Source organism: Hydra vulgaris, chromosome 12 (assembly GCF_038396675.1).
Source record: "Hydra vulgaris chromosome 12, alternate assembly HydraT2T_AEP".
Lineage (NCBI taxonomy): Eukaryota > Metazoa > Cnidaria > Hydrozoa > Anthoathecata > Hydridae > Hydra > Hydra vulgaris.
The window spans coordinates 83,921,953-83,938,196 of record NC_088931.1 but is presented as its reverse complement, the minus strand read 5'-3'; the positions used below and the strand labels follow the sequence as shown (position 1 = coordinate 83,938,196).

The 16,244-nt window shown below is 25.9% G+C and overlaps 2 protein-coding genes across 6 annotated transcripts in view; both read left to right on the top strand.

Moving 5' to 3' along the window:
• LOC100197214 (centrosome and spindle pole associated protein 1) overlaps nucleotides 1–11,320 on the top strand; it is a 45,654-nt gene extending 34,334 nt beyond the window's left edge. For 2 of the 5 annotated variants that reach the window (XM_065814728.1, XM_065814726.1), the window contains exons 19-33: nucleotides 2,275–2,340; nucleotides 3,427–3,510; nucleotides 3,582–3,713; nucleotides 3,839–3,889; nucleotides 4,107–4,176; nucleotides 4,293–4,405; nucleotides 5,367–5,401; nucleotides 5,660–5,726; nucleotides 5,836–5,875; nucleotides 5,954–5,990; nucleotides 6,959–7,034; nucleotides 8,324–8,437; nucleotides 10,870–10,954; nucleotides 11,084–11,116; nucleotides 11,201–11,320. In XM_065814728.1, the coding sequence (XP_065670800.1) occupies nucleotides 2,275–2,340; nucleotides 3,427–3,510; nucleotides 3,582–3,713; nucleotides 3,839–3,889; nucleotides 4,107–4,176; nucleotides 4,293–4,405; nucleotides 5,367–5,401; nucleotides 5,660–5,726; nucleotides 5,836–5,875; nucleotides 5,954–5,990; nucleotides 6,959–7,034; nucleotides 8,324–8,437; nucleotides 10,870–10,954; nucleotides 11,084–11,115 (1,002 nt within the window). In that variant the 3' untranslated portion in view covers nucleotide 11,116; nucleotides 11,201–11,320. The remainder of the gene's footprint in view (nucleotides 1–2,274; nucleotides 2,341–3,426; nucleotides 3,511–3,581; nucleotides 3,714–3,838; nucleotides 3,890–4,106; nucleotides 4,177–4,292; nucleotides 4,406–5,366; nucleotides 5,402–5,659; nucleotides 5,727–5,835; nucleotides 5,876–5,953; nucleotides 5,991–6,958; nucleotides 7,035–8,323; nucleotides 8,438–10,869; nucleotides 10,955–11,083; nucleotides 11,117–11,200) is intronic. The other 3 variants (XM_065814727.1, XM_065814730.1, XM_065814729.1) reach the window with 3 other exon arrangements.
• Nucleotides 11,321–12,050: 730 nt separating this feature from the next.
• On the top strand, nucleotides 12,051–13,472 carry LOC105845299 (probable E3 ubiquitin-protein ligase HERC4). Its single transcript, XM_065814724.1, has 2 exons — nucleotides 12,051–12,385; nucleotides 12,464–13,472. The coding sequence occupies exons 1-2, from the start codon at nucleotides 12,104–12,106 to the stop codon at nucleotides 13,286–13,288; spliced, it is 1,107 nt and encodes a 368-aa protein (XP_065670796.1). The 5' UTR covers nucleotides 12,051–12,103; the 3' UTR covers nucleotides 13,289–13,472.
• The last annotated feature ends 2,772 nt before the right edge of the window (nucleotides 13,473–16,244 follow it).

Sequence of the window (16,244 nt, the reverse complement as noted above, 5' to 3'; positions counted from 1 at the left end):
ATCTGCCCCAGATATGGCAACAGTATTCCATACAAGGCTTGATTTGAGATTTATAAAGATAGAGAATAGAATCCGGAGTAAAAAAGTGTTGAGCTCAATAAAGAAATGCAACTTTAGCAGATGCAAATGTTGCAACGGATTTGATACATGGTTTCCGAGAAAGATCGGAAGTTACAGTTAATCCTAGAAGATGAAGGGTAGATGACTCATCAAGTACATTACCGTTCATAAATATAGGAAGATCTAAATTATTGCAATAACGATTGGCTGAAAAAAATTGAGTTTTATCTGAATTAAAGTTTACCAGCCACTGTGAGCCCCATGCTGTAGCAGAAGTGAGATCCTTTTCAAGCTTAAATGCCTCCTCCAAGCAATCAACAGCAACAGAGAGTGTTGGCTTTTTATCATGGCAAGATATATATATGTATAGATACTACACACACACACACACACACACACACACACACACACACACACACACACACACACACACACACACACACACACACACATACACACACACATACACATATATATATATATATGTATAGATACAATAATAGTTAATTGATACTTTATATCTATACATATACATATATATATATATATATATATATGTGTATGTATAGATATGTATAGATACAATAAAGGTAGCTAGTAAGCATAGGTGTCCGATCATTAGGTATCAGACAAGCATCAAATTGATATTAAGCATTAATGATAAATGTCATATTTTATAATACTTGAATAATACTTGTAATACAATTACAAATTTTATATTGACATAATGATACTTGAAAAATATCAGCTGTTTTTAACTTCTGTCAATGTATTTTTTGAATTGTATGTAATTAAATCTTGATAAAACTCTTTTTTTTTTACAAATTATGAATAGATTTAAAATTAAGGAATAAAATTAAAGTTTAATTACACAATATGTTTGATTACACACTTATGTGTTAATACATATATGTTTAACTACACACTTAACAGATAGATGCAAGATTGGCTAGCCTTAAAAGATATTCAATTTATAAAAATGCCAACTGAGTACATCTGAGTCAGAAAAAGGCATAGGAGTATTTATTCTTTATTTTTATATGAAGTATCAAATTTTTTTGAGTACAAGCATCCACGGCACAAATGATTTGAGGGTCTTGAAATGTGGTTCAATGCTCTGGCCATAAATGATACCTTATGGAAGAAAGCAGCAGCAAATTTTCTTGTTAAATGATATTTATATTATAAAAAAGCAAAATAAAAAATATAAATAAGAGATCTTATTTTAATAATTTTTTTTTTAGTTTCAAAAATTACACTTTATAAATAAATTATAGATTTTATAAATTAATTACACTTTTTATAATTTATACAAAAATTATAAAAAGTTATCTTTAATTAATTTATGAAAATTTGGTATGGTTTTCAAAAAAGCACATCTTATATCTGTATCCGTATCAAGTATCCATGTTGTATCCATGTTTTTAGTTTTAAAAGGTACAATGGGTAACCAACTTGCTTCACAAAAGCAAAAATTATTTGGTCTTACATCTTAATCATAAAAAAACTTTTTTAAACTTTTTATAAGTATATATTTTTATAAGTTTATATTATTTAAACTCCTTATTTGGACTTGACCGACTTGTTAGATTAGTTTAAAATCCTTTTTAACAATAAAAGATGTTTTATTTTAAACGCATATAAATATTTTGAATAAAGTTGAATCTGCTCCAGAAGCCTAATTTGAGCCTTTAGCTTAAGTCAAGTCTGCTTAAGTTAATATAAGAGGTTATAACAGTAGGCTACTGAAGATATCCCTTGTTCTAGCTTCCTTTAGCTACCAAAACTCAAACTTCTGTGCTGTAACTTTTCCTTCTCAAAAAATTTTATGTATTTAGTTTTTTTTCAATATGTTCTCCATTATTATCATGTTTTCCTGCCCCCTCACATATTTTGCATTTTTATCTTGTTACTGAGGAGCTCCCAATTTAAGTAGTGGTAATCTTGTGGGCTACCACAACTTAAGTTGGAAGTTACTAGATAACAAAACAAATAACAGTAATTTAGAGTTTGTAAAGAAACAAGTTCTAACCTAAAGGTTTTTGTAAAATATGAAACTTGATTCTTGGTGTATTAGTTTGATTTTATTTTAGGTCTATAAATTTGATTCTTGGTCTAGTTTATTTTTGCATCTTTTTTTGAAGTTGTTCATTTTATTTATATTTTTCAATGACTTTTATTCTTATAATTTTACTCTTTTTTTTTTTTTCCTAGGTTGAAGAAAAAAAAAGGAGAGATCAGGAATTGAAGGAAAAAATTAGGTTGGAAGAGGAAAAAGAGGTATTTTCAGCATTTAAGTTAATTGAAACTTAAAACAACTATCCATTGACTTTATTTGAAAATAAAATATAAAATTAATATAGTTTGAAATTTAATCTTTGATTGGTTTCTGAAGAACACAATGAAAAAAGTGGTTAATGGAATATTAGAAAAAGTTTCTACTTGTAATAGCTTATATAAAAAAATAAATTTGATTAGTAACAAGTTAAGTAATAATAAGTTGAAAGCAGTATGATGGTTACCATGACTGATATTAAGTACAGCACAAACTTAAAATGACTATTATTGAAAGATAGTTATCACTTCAAGGGATGCGGGGCCCCAAAAAGGGCTCCGGTTTTGAAAGTCAAAAAATTGATTATTTCTTCCTGGTTTTTAGTAACAAGGAGCCTTAAAAATGTATACAAGCCTATGGATTACTTGGGAAAAAATGAAGGCTTAGGTTAAAGAAACAATCAATTTTTAAACCCAGGAGTCCTTATGTATAATAGCGGCAATGACTAAAAAGTAATAGGTGTCAAGTCATTAAGTCTCATGAATTTTTTTCTTATTGCAGATCATGTCTACCAACATTTTTAGAACTCCTGGACACTAGAAACCAGGAAAAAACAGAGATATAAAGTCTTTTTGGGACTCCACATCTCTAGTCACTTCAATTTATGTAAGTTTTATCTGAGTAAGTTTTAAGCACATTTTAAGTATGTTTTATATAAGTAAGTTTTATCTGAGTAAGTTTTAAGTACATTTTATTTAAGTATGTTTTATTTAAGTAAATTTTATTTAAGTTTTATTTGATTTTTATTCAAGGAAGTTTTATTTATGTAAATTACAGAATAAATAGATTGGCATGCTTATATCTGATTACCTTTAAAATCAGCAAAGCAAAATATTAAACATCAATGAATATTAAATGCCATTAAAACTTTACAATATAAATAATTAATGATTACTAAAGATACATAATAAATTTTATTGAGGAAACTATACAGGAAACAAGTTTATATGTTTCAAAGATAGCAGAATTGATAATAACATAATTATAACAAGTGATGCTAAAAATCATGACATACTATTTTTCTCTTTTAGAATCAAAGGCTTCTTGAACAACAACGAAAAATGAAAGAAGATTTTGATAAAGAAAAAGAGCGGCAAAGGCAAAAAGAAGAAGAGGTAAAGATTTTAATTTGAAAACGTGTAAACATAATTTCTGCGATCACATATGATACAACTTTCATTTTTAGTTATGTAGACAAAATGAAGAACTCAGGTTATTAGCAGAGCAAAGGCGTATAAAAGAAGATAAAAAACAAAAAGAACCAATAGATGCACATTTAAAAAAAGAAACTCAACATGATAATTTCATTCTAGTTCCAGTATGTTTTTTTTTTTTTAATTTATTTGGTTATCTTATTTATTTGGTTTTCTTATTTATTTATTTATTTGGTTTTCTTATTTGATATAGCTTTTTTTTTTCATATAAGTTTTCTATATATTGCAGGAAAAACCTACAGTTAGAAATAATTCCCCACCAGTACCTGCTGTCATCAAGGTTTTTTATTTTATATTTACTTTCTTTTGTTGATTTTTTTATATGTAAAATTTTCTTTTTCATAATTGTCATCAACTGGTTGTCATCTCATTGTAAGATGGATAAACTTATGTGTTATAATATAAATTAATGTGTTAGAATATAAATATTTAAATTTATTTCTCTATTGTTTGTCTGTTACTCAAAACTGAATTTTTAATGTTGCAAAAATTTGCAGGGTATAAAAAACATAGAAAACATTAAGAAAGAAAAAACAGGAAAAGAAGAATTGCCAGCAAATTTGAATGGTATCATTTTGTTTAAAACTTCATTTTTGTTTACTTTTATTATTTCAGTTTTATTGATTTTTGACTGACAGATCAAATATTTGTTTTTCACATCTTAAAACTGAATTATTTTTCAGCAGTACATAATAGTTTTTCTCAACAAGAAGCACTTATAGAACAATTGGCAGCACTTCGAAAGCAGTTACAAGAACAAGAGAATAAAGTAAAAAAAGATTTGGAACGAAATAAGGTTTAAAAAAATGACTATATATATATATATATATATATATATATATATATATATATATATATATATATATATATATATATATATATATATATATATATATATATATATATGTATATATATGGTCTTTTTTGGTCTTTAATTGCCTTTCTCTCTTGTTAACTCTCAACATAAAGTGAGCAGTTTGTTGTTGATTTTTATTTTAAAGCCACTTTAAAATTTTGTTTAGTTCTTTGTTCATGTAATGAAATAGAGTTGTGATGTTACTGTGAGATATTACTGGAGGCATGTTATTGAGTTTAAACTGTGTCATGACAATTTTTTTTACTGGATAAAGTTCAATTTGATAAATGTTTGATAAAGCTTGCTTTAAACAATGGAGTAAAATGCTATATTTTAGTAGGAACCCTTTTTTTTCCGATGAAGAAAAAATGTTTTTGTTGACATCCTAAAAAGTTCTCATTAAAGCTTAGCTCACATTGCTTACATTGAATTGTGATATATATATATATATATTAATAATGAATGTGATATATACATATTAATAATGAATGTGATATATACATTAATAATGAATTGTGATATATACATTAATAATGAATTGTGATATATATATATATTAATAATGAATGTGATATATATATATTAATAATGAATGTGATATATACATTAATAATGAATGCATATGAGTTTTAAAATTGTGCAGGCTTTCAAATGAACAATAAATTGCATATATATCAGATAGTAATGTTATTGTGGTCATTTAAATGACATCTATATTTTATTGGTCATTTATTGACCAATAAAATAAAAATGGCACCTTATAGTTACATATTGACCAACGAAATATAAATGGCACCTATGTTTATATATTGACTAAAAATGTATAGATGGCATCTTATGGTCATATATTGACCAATAAAATATAACTGGCACTTATTTAATACATTGCTTTTTTGTTTAGAGTCAACATAAAATTATTCAAAGTTCTTCAAAAAAGTTAATATTTTTTAATGCTTTTTTTTTTAATTTATATATACAATTTGTTATTTTTTATAATATATATAATAAAAGTAAAAATAATAAAATTTTTATTACCAATATGAGTATAAAATATTTTAATGTAGTTAATAATAATAGCTATATGATTATTTAGCTTAATTATTTTTTACTTAGTATTTTAAAATACATTTTTTCATTAATTTCTTAAAACCTATGCATAATTATTTGTTGTTACATTATAACTTGTTTGTTTAGACATGCAAAACCATTCATAAAAAAAGGGTTGGAGACCGTGTTGGTAAATAATGTTGCTGAAACATTGGTATGAAAATACAGCATTGTTATGATTACAGTTGTTATGTAAAGCGTAGTTAAGCTTTTTTAAATAAAACATTAAAACTATATTTTTTATATATGTTTTAATTTTATAGCCAAACGATAATAAGAATGAAACATATAATAACTTATTTGGTAAGAGAATTTTTCATGTAAGTAAATACTTTTATTCAACTTCAGTTACTTTATTTGAAACTTGTTTTTTTTTTAAAGATTCAAATCTTTTGACACATCAGGAAGATTATATGAGGTATTATTTACACTCAGGAGTTTTAGTAAAAGTTAATTTATCATTTTTCTAACATATTTTTATGATTGTTTCAATTTAAATGCAACACTTTTAAATATTTAAGCAAATTTAAACCAATTTTTAAAATAAATTTATTTAAGCAAATTTTTAAATTTATACATTAAAAAGTTTCAAAGTTTAATAAAGTTTTTTTTATTCAAAACTTTATACACTGAAGTTATTTATCACTAAAAATAAAGTAAAAAAATTACGCTTTTTTTTTAAGAAGAAAATAAAAAGTTAAAATAATAAGTATTTTTTCTGAAAATTTTTAGTTTTTTTTTAATGATATATACATCTAAAATTTTTAGTTTTTTTTTAATGATATATACATCTAAAATTTTTAGTTTTTTTTTAATGATATATACATCTAAAATTTTTATTTTTTTTTAATTATATATACATCTAAAATTTTTAGTTTTTTTTTAATGATATATTCATCTAAAATTTTTAGTTTTTTTTTAATGATATATACATCTGAAATTTTTAGTTTTTTTTAATGATATATACATCTAAAATTGGGCATATAGATAGTTATTTTTAAAAATTATGAATAATTTATGTTAGCATAATTTTTTAAAGTAGTTAAAATATCAGGGCTAATTCTCTGCAAACTTTGAAACCTTTGGCAACCTTGTTTAACAAGGTTTGTGTTTCAGAGCATAGGGTCAAGATAGTGTGACAAATAAAATAAAATATTAAAAAAAATACTGCTCTTCTGGAACCATTTGAAAGTGAATTTAATAATAAAAAAAGTTAAAATAAATTAAGTTAAACCTTGTTAAACTTTATCAAGTTTTATCAAGTCAAATAGACTTACATTGTTGATGTTGTTTTAAGCTTATGTGTATATATATTTCTTGGTGTTGTTTAAGTCTAAGAGTATATATTGCTATGTTTTTTAGCAAACTGTTTTTTTTTTTTTTAAGAGAGCAGGAGATACGTTTGATGCGTTTGCGTGAAGGATTAGAGAAAAAAATCAATGATCATAAATTATCTAGTTCGGTAAAATTATAAGATATCTACTTTTAATGTTTGCAAAATCATGTTGTTTTTTTTTATATAACAAAACCCTAGATTCACTCATAACTCATAATCACTTATTATCAGCTACTTTAGAGAGAAGGCAATGAAAGAAGACTGGGAAGAGAGATGACAGAAGATTGGGGAGAGAGAGATGACAGAAGATTGGGGAGAGAGAGAGATGACAGAAGATTAGGGAGAAAGAGGTGACAGAAGATTGGGAAAAGAGAGATGACAGAAGATTGGAAAGAGAGAGAGATGACAGAAGATTGGAAAGAGAGAGATGACAGAAGGGGTGCTTACCGCGTATTACAAACTATTTGGCTAAATTACAAACTATTTGGCTAAAACTGTTAACTGTCATAGCTAAAATGTTATTTAATGATGTTATTTCTTTATTGAGAACACAGCAGCATACATTAAAGACCTTGATATATCTAATACACAGAACAGAAATGACATATATAATACACAGAACAGATATGGTTTATCTAATATACAGAACAGATATGATATATTTAACACACAGAACAGGTATGATATATCTAATACACAGAACAGATATGATATATCTAATACACAGAACAAAGCACACCGTAATGACCTTGATACATCTAAATCAATGGAAATTGATGATTTACACCCAAGGCCCTCTCATACTAACTTTTAAATAACACAATATGTTTAAATAATTTGACTGAACTATAGTCTAACTTCTTTAACTGAACTATAGAGTCCAACTTTTTTAACTAAACTATAGAGTCCAAATTTTTTCTATTATTGACCTACATGCAGCAACATTTTGAACTTGCAGTTTAAGTCTGGTTCAACATCAACTTAATTTATAAGGTTGAAAATAAGTGTTTGAATTACTTAAAATAGGTAAACTAAATAACTGTTAAGTGATACAATTTTTTTACATAAAGAGTAGTTCATTCACAGAATGTGAATTCTGCAAAGTACTCTTGATACTCTACTGAAATATTTCCTGCATCAGCTGCAGTTTCAAGTTAGCACATAGAGCCCTTGTTCATAGAGTTCTCCTAGATCTAGAACATTTAAGTTGTTTTTGATATATTATACAATATTTCTAGGGGTTTTATATATCCTCATTATTCTTTATATACCCCCATATATTTTTGTTATTCAAAACTTATCTAAAATTTTAACTTTTAAAAATTATTTAAGTTGTGTTTTTTCAATGTTGTTTATTTTCTACTATATAAACTCAATATATTTCAAGTTAATTTTGTTCTCCATATTTTATTTAGATCAACAATCAATCATTACTTCAATCTGATAGTACATTCATGTCTTTAAATGCAAATACCAATAAAGATGTTCATGAAAATAGATATGAAAATGATTTTAAAACTCATTTCAAGGTTTTTTATTAAATTTTAAACTATGGTAATGGAAATAGTTTTTATTTTGATTAATTTACAAAAAAAGGTTACCCACAACACCAAATTATTAAAATGGTATATAAGTAGTATTTGCAGACAGTAGCATTATGAATCTGTATTTGCCAGGTGGCATTCAAATATAGAAGTACAATAGCATGAATGAGTCACATAGGAAAGGAAAAACTGTTCCATTAGAAGAATAATCACTGAAAGATAACAGCAGGATACCACTCAAAATTGTTGGTTGCTATCTGTTCTTGAGAGAATTCATCAAATGGATGAGAACGCTTAAACCAAATTGACAAAGAAGTAACAAATTTGTGGCAAAGAAAATTTTTTACATTTATCAATTCAAGCTGTACTGGCAAAACAAGTGCTGAAGATATAAATGTGTAAAACAAAAGAAATACAATCCATTTAATAAAGTTTTTGACACCACAAAAAAAATGGTGAATGGCTTTGCAGTGAGGACAAAAGATTGAATCATCTTCAGATTAAAAGCAAAGGACAGGTCAGGTATAGAACTGGGAAGGCTATTAGTTCAAAAACTATCATTCAATCCTAAAGAAGAAAAATGTTCTCGAAGCCTACTTCAACAACAGTAACAGCAACAGCAACAATGTCAACTTTCGAATCTGAGTCTGTGGCAGAATATAAAGAGTTTGAAAATTCAGATGAACAGTTCAAAAGCACTAGGAAGAACTACAGCAAAATCAAAACTGCAACCAAATTCGTAGCATTTTCAAAGTTATCAACCAGCAAAGCAGCAACCTTTTGTCAACAGTTATCTCAAGATAGGTTCAACATTCAGAAACCTTCACAGTCTGGTATATTCAGATTAACAATTAAAGAAGCTGTCAAACTTAATGAAGAAATAAAGAAAACATTACATTTAGAAAGATGATCACTGCACTTTGATGGTAAACATATTAATCATCAAGAATATCAAGTGTTAGTGTTTAAGAATAAACTAAGAGAAGTTACAAGCATTAGATCTATGAGACAGAATGACAGATACTGTTGTAAAAGGTATAACAGCTATTCTTGATGAATACTCTTTAGAAGGAATGGGATTGTCAGTTAATTACAAAGACGCTTTATTGAAAGGAAACTGGAGGAACTACAATTCATTTGTTGTCAACATCATCAAATCCTTCACATGGTAATGAAGAGCTTGGAGGGAACAACATGTCGCCTAATATTGAATATCAGTTTATCTTGGAACTTGTAAAAAACTGCAAACAGCTCAGGAAGAATTTCAAGAATGGTACAGTAGTGGTTTTTGAAACAGCAGGATAGAATGATGGTGTGAAATATTTCAATTAACTCGGGTATTCTGCTTTTTTGAAGAATCTGGAGTATTTCCTAAAGTGAAGTTTCAGAAAATACCTAAATTAAATAATACAAGATGGAATTCCTGAGCAATACTTGCTCTTTTGGCATTTTTATTCTTCTACCAGAGAGAAAAGACTAACTACTCAACATTTGTAGATTTATCTCAAACTGGTGGGTGGACCATTAGTTTACTGACCAAATGTACAATGCAGATGGTTATCGGAAGCTATGTAGTAGTTTAAATGGTCACGAAAATAAGTTAAACTCAGTGAAAAAGTTTTGGAATCAGGAACCATCGAGACTGGAAATTCCCAGAACAAATCAGTGCAGAAAGAGTAATCAAGTGTCTTCAAGTATCTATAAAAGACATCTGTAAAAAGAAAGAGAACCTCCAGCTTAGATTTATTTTGTCCTACAAAGCATAAGAATTTATATATTGCTTTAATTAGGCTGATTACTACACAACATTTTTTTGATATAAAAAGTTGCTTTTCATACTTGCAGAATTGTTTTTTAAGTTTGTAATTTTATATTTATTTGTAATTTAGAGTGTTATGATGTAACAATATATAGTGTTATTATGGTTTGAATTTTTGGTTTGTGGGTGACCTTTTTCAATAAGAAAATCGAATTAATGTTTTTTTCATTACTTTTGTACAAATTTTTATCTATTTATGACCTAGGAACATGGGGTCACATATATATATATATATATATATATATATATATATATATATATATATATATATATATATATATATATATATATATATATATATATATATGTATATATATATATATATATATATATATATATATATATATATATATATATATATATATATATATATATTTATATATATATAAAATATGGCAAAAAAGTCATATATCTAGTATATGACTTTTTTGCCATATTTTATATATAGTATATAGTATATAGTAATAGTATGTATAAAAATATGCATTATAAGATTACAATTTTGAAAACAACAAAATACTGAAATTAAAAAGATTTAGTTTTATATTATTTTTATTTTTTAATAGTTGTTTATGAATTAAATTTTAACTATATTTAGCATTTCTTTGATAATAATTCTGGTAATTTGGACAATATTGATCAAAGGAATTTGGAGAATCTACAACGTTTTTCTTTTAATAATGGTATGTTAAAATTTTGCTACTATATTTATATGGTTACTTTTACTGAGTTAAGATTTAATTTTGGATTAGTTTAAAACTGATAAATAAAACTGATTTGAAATTCTTATTTTTGATTAATGTTTTTCTCAGTAGGAAAAGAAACAGTCTTAAAAGAACATTGATGTATGTTGTTATTTTGTATAATTTTATGTGCTATTGATAATAAAATACTATACAAACTATTAAATATGTTTTTTTAATTTTTAGCAAAATCAGCCGATCTTGATATTCATCATTTTCAATTTATTTTTAAAATATAAACATTGTAAATAAAAAAATGTTATTTATAATTTGTTTTATTTATCTTGAATTAAAAAGTTTTTAATATTTTGTTGTTTTAATTCAACTTAAATTACTAAAGGAAATTTAAAAACTTAAATGACGAATTTAATATATATATATTTTTTTTTTTAATCTTAATTTTTTTTTTATTTTGACCAAAGAATAATATGATAGACTATTTAATATAGTTTAGTGTATTGTGATGTTTGATGAAAAAAATTGTAAAATTACAATACAAATGTTAAAGATTTTGTACATTTTTTAAATTTACTTCTATTTTTAATTTTTAATGATTTTTTAGATTGTTAATTTTTTTAAATAAATTTAAAAATGAGGTTAATTTTTTTGTGTGTTAAAAACCTTTTATTTCTAAATATGGTTTTTGGTTTTGGTACATTTTGGTTTGATATGATTTTTTACTAATCAATTTCTTTTATATGTATAAAAACTTTGAAAAAAATAAAAATTCTCTAGAAAAGTTTTGAAATTTTACTTTGTAATATAGTCTTATTATTTCTTCATTTTTGGAAATTCATCAAGTTTTCATTTTTGTTAAAAAATGTACCTTTACATAGTTGCATGTTGTTTTGGTTTTTTGAAGTTTCATTTGTTGGATGTGCTTATATTTGTTGCACAGTTTTTTTTAGTCAATTTTTTTTTTGCATTTTTTTAATTTCATGTTCTTTTCATTGTTCACTTTTTCATTTTTACTTAAGTAAAAAGTTTTTATTTAATATAAATTACATATTTGATATAAATTGTTTGTATATAAGAATTAAAATAAAAGCAAAAAAAAAAAAGTTGATTATTTTTTTTCCTTTAAAAGTTATGACAAAAATATATTGTTGGGGTTTGTCTAAGAATGGTCAAGCAGGACCATGTAAAGATGGAAAAGTTTTAATACCTCAGCTAATTCAATATGATAACAAATTGTACGGTCATGTGATTGATATTTCAGCAGGTGGACTTTTTACTGCAGCAATTACAGATCGCAATTATATACTTTCTTTTGGTTGTGGAAAATATGGAAGGTTAGCTGGTTCTGTTAATGAGGAAGATAGTAAAAATATAGTTGCATACAAATTTGATGATAGCAAAAATTTGTTAGCTGTTAGTATTTTAAAACTTTTTTAAGAGTTTTTTTTTTTAAATAAATGTGTGTTAATATTCATAATTTTTTATTTTAAGATATCTTGTGGATTATGGCATGCCTGTATTTTAACACAATGTGGTTCAGTGTATGTTTGGGGTTATAGTAAGGCTTGTGGATCAACAAATAATGTGCAAACTCCTCAAAAAGTAGATTTATTAAATGTAATTGGTATTACATGTGGAAATAATTTTACATTGTGTTGGACTGTATGTGGCAAAGCTTATTCTTGGGGAGTGAATAACCATGGTGTTTTAGGACATGGAAATTCAAGTTATAAAATAGAAGACTCACCAAAAGAAATTACTGGGCTTTGTGATCATTTGATTGTTCAGATGAGTGCTGGAACATCTCATTGTGGTGCTGTAACAAAAGATGGTAACTTATTTGTTTGGGGCAACAATAAGTATGGTGCACTTGGTATTGTTGGTGAAACTAAAGATATCCTCAAACCAAAACTTGTTGACAATGTTTCTAATGTAAAGCAGATCAGCTGTAACATTGGTGACAACCATGGCCATTCATTATTAATTACTACTAGTGGCAGGTTATTTGCTTCTGGGGATGGGTATAAAGGAAAACTAGGTTTAGGGAATTTTAATTCTAGCTCCATATTTCAGAATCAGTCTAAAATAAATTTTGTTCAGGTTTGCTCAGGTGGTATTCATAGTGCTGGTGTAAGTGATGCAGGTGAGTTATTTACATGGGGGTGTGGCAGTGATGGTAGATTGGGTCATCCTGAAGCTGCAGGTCATAGGTATTTATATCATTCTAGTATACCAAAAGCTGTAGAGGCTTTTTCAAAGAAACGTGTTTTAAAAGTATCAGCATCATACTATCATACTGTTGCTTTGGTTCAATAAGTAATTTAATGAAACAAAGTTCTTATTTATTTAAGTATTTATTCAAATTTTATTGGATTTTTTAAGTATTTGTAAATTTTTTATGCTATTTGTTTTATACCTAAATTTTCTGTTTTTTATATTTGATATTTATGATTTTTTATATCTGTAGTAACATTTATATTTAAAGATAATTTGCATTTAGTAATATTAGTGTATTATTTTAAATAAATAATCATTTAGTAATAAAATACTTTTTTTGTTGTTATTGTTTTTTAACTTTATCTTTTTTAAGTTAACTTTTTACTACTACTACCATTAGTATACTAATTTAGTTACTTTTTTTATATAATAACATTAATAATAATAAAAATAATAACTATGAATATAATAGTTATATTTTTTAGGATGTGTGACCTTTCCTATGATAAAGGAAGTCCAAAGTAGTTGTTGTAAATAACTAATCATCTGGAACATTTGCTAAAATTGGAGTGGGGTGGAGGAGGTCAATTGGAGGAGGGTGAAAATTGGAGGAAGTATTTTTAATGTTTATCAATGACTATGAGCCAATAATGTCAGCCAGAAAAGTCAATTTGTTTGGACAACAAAATGATCTGGTTAAACCTAACTTTAAAAAAGCCCTCTTTCTTGCAGCAATAATAATAATAAGCTGCCTGCTTTCTAAGTTATTTGTGTCAGAAATTGCATTTAATGATTTTCTGGGAGGCAAAAATTAGTTATTTAGAAGTGCAAATTGAGTCACATTGTTAATAGTTTAGTTCTTTATTTTTGCAACATGTAACCCATATTATTATGAGTATTATCAGATTAGGTGTATGGTTATCATGATCACCCTGGCACTAGTAACAATTAACCCAGTACAACCTATTCCATGACCTGCTGCCTTGTGGGATTTGTTTTCTAAGCAAAGGCTAGAAGAAGTGTCTTTCCTGTCATCAATACTACCTAATATCTGCCAAGCCTATAGTAATATATATATATACTTCTTTTTTTGTCTTTTAAATAGTTAAGGGTGTTTTAGTTACTTTGTTAGCTTTGTTACCTGTAATTTATTATCTATCTTTTTGTTCTCTCTAAACCTTTGTAGTTACTTTTAAATCTCTGATACAGTGTGAGCTCAGTAACCAACTTGTGACTCCAACTATAAAACCTACACTCACCTTAATCTTTAGTATTTTGTTAAAGTACTGCTTATAGGAAGAAATTCCTTTTAACTAATCCTGCTCAGGTCAGGTTGAGGATCATCATGATCACCCTGCTATTGGTATCATGTAGCACAGTACTACCTGCACCATACCCTGCTGCCTTGTAGGGTTTGCTTTTTTAAGGGGATTTTCAAGTTCAAGTTTAGTTTTTTTGACTTATTATTAAGGAGATTTTTAAGTCCAAGTTTGTTTCTCTTAGTCTTTGCTAGAAGAAATAAACTCGGACTTAAAAATCCCCTGCCTTAGGGCTATTGGTTGATTAAAGGCTAGAGATAGTGTCTCAATAAAAATACTCATCTTGGGCATCCAGCTACTGTCTTATAGAAGACCTCTTAGGCAAAGACTGGGGTAAGCAGAATAGTTCTGTTGACCAGCCTCGAACTTCTTCTTCATCTATTAGGCTGGTATAGGTGTAAATCTGTCATACATTGTTTCTTGCCTGAGATGATGAACTATTTTTCTGTTAACTCTAAAAGACTTATTAATGTTAACCCAGCTAAAATTATTAATTAAAGATGATGGTGTTAAACCAACACATATCTTCCATGCTTGGATTTTAATAGTTACTTGATATTCTTCATCTAATGATAACAGATTCCATTTTTTTAAATGGAATCTGTTATCATTAGATGAAGATATACCAATAGAGCTATAATCCATAGAGCTTTCTTTTGTAGACATTATATATGTAGAGTTATAATATTATATATGAAGAGTTATAATGACGGTGACATTTGAATTAAGTTTAACGATGAAAGGTAAAAAAAAAAAATTTATGTAGAAAAAAAAAATCCAAAAATATTTTAATAATAAAAGTTTAAAAAAATAAGTGTAAAAACAAGAATAAAAAAAACTTCAAAAATGGAAAATAATAAAAAGAACAAAACTTTTTCCATTAAAAATTTTGTGGAAAGAAAAGATAAAGAACAATTTTAAATAATTTTGTTCATTGTTTATATGACGTGTTTTTATGTATATAAATAATGATAAATGTATTTTTTTTCTTCTCATTTTTCTCTGTTGGTTTAGTTGTTGCTTTTTCTACATCTTGCTATTTACTTTTGTTTAATTAATATATGTAATGTATTTAATATAACTATAATATATATAAATATGTAATTTATGTACATAATAATATATGTATTTAATAGAGTTTAATATTATATGTAGTAGTGCATGTATAGTTTTTTTCATTTAAGTCTTTATTTTGATTTTTATATTTGTCTACAGAAATTTTTTTTTCTTGCTCTATCCTTCTGAACTTATGCCATTAAATTTGTGTTTTACCATACATTTTTTTCTCACTTATCTTATCTCATCTTTTTGTTAGTCTTACTCCTTTAATATTTTTGTTCTGATTCCAATTTTTTTATTATTATTGTCCCTATTACTTTTATTACTTGCATTGTTGTAGTTTACTCTCCTTTATTATTTCCTTGTCTTAATATTTTTTATTTTATTAGTTTTTTTTTATCAAGGTGTGACTCCATTGACTAGTTTTTAACTATATGAGTGACACCAAACCTAATTTTGTAAAATCATAATTAAATTTGTAATTTTATGGTTAAATAAGTGGATAAGAATTAGCATAATTTATAATTAATTAGCATGATTTATAATTAATTTGTAATTTTATGGTTAAATAATTTTTATGGTTAAATTTTTTTTGATTTACTGTTTCCCTAAAATTCAACACCATACATTAAATAGCTTCTAATTAAAGCATTGTATAAAACAACTTTAGATTTACA